Source organism: Aplysia californica, unplaced genomic scaffold (genome assembly GCF_000002075.1).
Source record: "Aplysia californica isolate F4 #8 unplaced genomic scaffold, AplCal3.0 scaffold01247, whole genome shotgun sequence".
Classification (NCBI taxonomy): domain Eukaryota; kingdom Metazoa; phylum Mollusca; class Gastropoda; order Aplysiida; family Aplysiidae; genus Aplysia; species Aplysia californica.
In genome coordinates this window covers 91,160-95,566 of record NW_004798517.1, presented here as the reverse complement: position 1 = coordinate 95,566, position 4,407 = coordinate 91,160, and the positions used below count along the sequence as shown (strand labels likewise).

Genomic DNA, 4,407 nt, shown 5'->3' with positions numbered 1-4,407 from the left:
TAACAACAAACTCTTGTACAACTTTCATCAATGTGCTTGTCTAAGCTGTTGTTGCTTCGGAGCTCCTATTTCAACCCTATCCGTACATAGTGTTTTATTATCGTATCCATACGACGTGGGGAACTCTGTGCCACCACTTTCCAAAGAGGCAATTTACTCGTTAATCCAATATGTACGCTTTGTATAGCAGTCGGTCAAAATTATTTTTTGAGAAATACTGAAAGTTTCAAAGACATCTTCCAACTAGAACTATTCTACAATGTGAGGTATACAACCCCGGGGGAACAAAATGACCCCAGGGCGTACGGATAGGGTTAAAAAAGAAGTCTTTGATAGTTCAAGAAAAGAAACTTAGCAAATGTTGTTTTGACTATTCCAACTTTGGGGTGACAAGAACCTGGAAAGAACAGCTGACTGGTATAACCCGCTACAGCGATGGACAGACCACAGTAACAAAAACTACACCGCCGCAGGTAATTCGGCCAGTTTTTCTAACCTGGGGTGTAAAACGCTTACTTTAACTCTTCATCTCCGGCAAACCGCTCCCACCCAGTGGCTCGCAGTCGGAACCGCTGTGCCGGAGAGCAGCTGACAGCTGCGGCTCGGACACTTTCATTTATGACGACTTCAACATCAAACTACTTTTCGGCAATTGCCAAAAACAGGTCTCTTTCATTGGGAATCTTTCATCGGGAGTTCACCCGTTAGGTGAAGAACTATCAAAATAGGTTGACTCACTTTGATTTAATGACCCACTTAGTGACGTTTTCGTCATTTTTAGATTTAGTATCAAAGAAGAGGCCTGGCATAGTGGGTTTACCTCCATGGAGATAGAGAGTTTTAAAAAATAAATCAAAATCATTAGATATTGCACACACACACAAAAAAAACCCATGAGCATTAGATTTTATCAGCAAAGACAGAGGGAAAGACACAAAACACTACTCGTGTAATAAAATAAGGGAAAGCAGATTTGATCTTTTTCTTATGTGGCTCTTGTCTCAAACAATGAAACACACATCCAGGCAGAAAGGAAGTGGAGGGTGAGCAGGTAGAGTCAGAAAACAAGGATTGAGTGAGTAGCCAATGAGTGATAGTCAAATTTTACATAACCAGTTTAACCAGTTTAAACAACATGCCTGGGTGATTTTGACAGGAAAAGAATAAAATTTTTGTTGCCAAGCCTCCAGGGAAACAAATCAACCCCTCTTTGATCACACATTGGAAAAAAAAAATGTATACACAAAGATACACCTTCAAGAACTCTTTTTATCTATTACTAAAAATAACAATTTGGCCATCATGTTAAATGAAGGAAAAGATTGCAGCATTTCCATGGCAACCAAAAAGACTGACAAAAACACATGAATTATCTATTGGTTGCAACACAATTAGTATGCATGCAAAATCTGTACATGATAAAATAAATCACACCAATAACCACCTTCTTAAAAAACATAACACCAAATGGGTGTCGTTCATTAGACCATAAGCTTTTCAAAGAAGAACTTTGTAGCATCATCAAAGTCCTTGGAACATATCAGCTGAACATATCAGCTCAATGCTTTGAGATTTATTCTTGGTTGGAACGGGTGGTAGCTCAGTCCACGTAAGTGAATCATCGTGGTGAAATCAGGAGCTCGTCACTTTTTGGACATGTGGAGATATTGGTGGTATCATTTTAAAGCTTGTTCATTTGTCCTTCTTTTGGTGAAAAATATACTCATCTATCATGAATAAAAGTCCAGATATTTGAGATTGAAGGTGGTGGGGTCGTCTGGGTTCAGAGGTTAAGTAAGTGAGAAAAAGGCTGTCAAATTTGGAGACTTCCAAAGCTTGAGAGTTCTTAGAAACTGCAAATTTACATTTTTATGCCTTAAAATCAGCATATTTCAGTTAAATCCACACACAGAATTGTGATTTTAACTGGACCCTAAAGGTGCTGAGCCCCTCCAAAATAATTTGAAAATAATTACCGAACCGGAGGAGAAATGCTGTTTTCTTCAATTTCATTATTTTGACGAGTGCCTGATTCCACCACGTTGCCTCACATAAGAATAACCAAAATAGCAGTCAGAAGCCATGTAAGTCCAAAATGACATCTTTCAAGGAAAACAGAGAGCAAGTGCCATGCGTAACGTGATACAGAAATGGATACATTTTGCATCAACATTATTTCGTAATTTTAGTTCACTAAACTTGCATTGAATTATATTATGACAAAATGCAAAAAAAGTTATAAACAATTCTTTTAGACAAAATTATAACTTGACCTTCTTTGAGATGTACAGGGTGTGCAACTGTTATTGCAGATATAAAGAAGGCAAATTCTTCTCAACGTATGTTAATGCCCTCAGCTTTGAGTTTATATTACATTTTCTTCATCCCTTTTTCATCCGCCTCAGCAAGTTCACCTCTCAGGAATGAATAACTCACTCGCTCCAAACATGGCGTACCGGCATCACAAAAAATTTTTCTCCATGTCTTTTTCATTAGTTTTTGGCAAGATCACGAGCTCACTCCAAACATCATTCTGACAGTGAAGAAGCACTCATTACAATAACACGTATTATACAGAGATTTCTCCTTACTGTAATTTATTTACACACATTATCCATTAACCCTATTCGTACATCATGTTTTACTATCGTATCCATACGACGTAGGGAACTCTGTGCCACCACTTTCCAAAGAGGAAATTTACTCATTAATCCGATCTGTACGCTTTTACATAGCAGTCTGTCAAAATGATTTTTTGAGAAATACTGAAAGTTTCAAAGAGATCTTCGAACTAGAAGTATTCTAAAATGTGAAGAATACAACCCAGGGAGTACAAAATTACCCCAGGACATACGGATAGGGTTAAAAAGTACCCCTTCTGCTCTGTATCATTAGCCTACTTTCATTTTTCATCTATGTATACAATTCAACAGTATAGTACTGTACGGTACTCTGCTGCATCTTTATTTTCCTTTTATATATATATATATACATGTCCAAATCAACAGTAGCATACTGTGGTCTATTCTTACTTTTACTTCATTTATGTTAGCCATTCAACAGTCTAAACTATCCCTCTTCATCATCTCTTTCCTTTAGTCAACATCAGTGTTAGTCAACCTTTTAATAGCCAGCGCCCACTTTTGCCACCTTTTAGTTTTAGAGGCTAACATTTGGGTACTGCCCACCAACACGTGACATTTCCAAACAGGGCATAAAATAACATCTGGCACTACCTGGATGATCACCATCACTCACCAAAATTACCAAATCGCCCACTTGTCGACCATACTGCCCGGGGCTAGCAAGCACTAATCCCTTGGAGGATCGGTTCAGATCAACCCAGTTCCTGGCAGCTTCAGTGCACGCTGTGTAAATCAACCCGTCTTAAACCGAACGTCCGACTTGCAGACTTGAAGACAACAAAGGCGTTTGTTCTTGAAGGTCACCGTCAGTTTCATCCAGTTTGTGCTACAATGGTAGCTTTTCTCCCTCTAAAAAGTTGTTCCCGCATCCCATCCGGACATTGGGGATTGCCTTGTTAGTGAGACAACTTCCTGTGCCTTCGGCATATTGTGGTAGGGAGGCAAGTTCTCCCTCTATAGAGGTAAATCTGGCTAGCCCCTATGACCAAATTGACAAATCGACCCGAACTGATCTCGCCAACGGTGCACAGGGTATAATTCAACAGTACATTCATCATCATCAATGCCTTTTACCCCTGGCAGGGTATAGGCCACATACAAACTCTTTCCATTTATCTCTGTCCTGGGCCATCCTTCCTAGCTCGTTCCAAGTGAGCTTCGTCTCTTTCATGTCCCTTTTCACACATCTCCTCCATGTTTCACGTGGCCTACCCCAGCCTCGTGCTCCCTGTGGGTTCCATTGCAGTAACTGTCTTGTGATGTTTCGGCTGGGATTTCTGAAGGTGTGTCCCATCCAACGTCACTTTCTTAGTCAATACTGTACTCATTATTATGACCCTTATTTATGAAGAGAGGCGAGGAAGCATGGAGCACACCCCCACCCCTCTTCCCGTCTTCCTAAGACCCCAGTTCTTCATTCAAATATTCAAATACTCTACTGTGCACGTTTGCGGGCAAAGGAACCAGAGACGGGGAGGGACACTCTTCACATCTCAAGAGTTCAGAATCTTTCTCATCCAGCACACTGAAGGGCAAAGGAACCAGAGACTATCCCACTCTTCACTTCTCAGAGTTCAGAATCTTCCTCATCCAGCTCCGCGACCTCCAGACTTTGAAGGTGTGGTCATCGCTGACCGTGATGATGACCTCCGGGTCCTTCGGGTTGACCGCCACGCAGTTGACCACGTTCATGTGGGGGAACTTGTAAAGAGAGATGCCGTAGTGTCGGTCCCACAGGTACCCCTGCCGGTCCTCTGCTCCG

The 4,407-nt window shown here is 41.0% G+C and overlaps 1 protein-coding gene across 3 annotated transcripts in view; it reads right to left on the bottom strand.

Moving 5' to 3' along the window:
- Positions 1 to 3,875: 3,875 nt before the first annotated feature.
- LOC101854616 overlaps positions 3,876 to 4,407 on the bottom strand; it is a 17,398-nt gene continuing 16,866 nt past the window's right edge. For all 3 annotated transcript variants that reach the window (XM_005112351.3, XM_035973454.1, XM_005112350.3), the window contains exon 10: positions 3,876 to 4,407. In XM_005112351.3, the coding sequence (XP_005112408.1) occupies positions 4,206 to 4,407 (202 nt within the window). In that variant the 3' untranslated portion in view covers positions 3,876 to 4,205.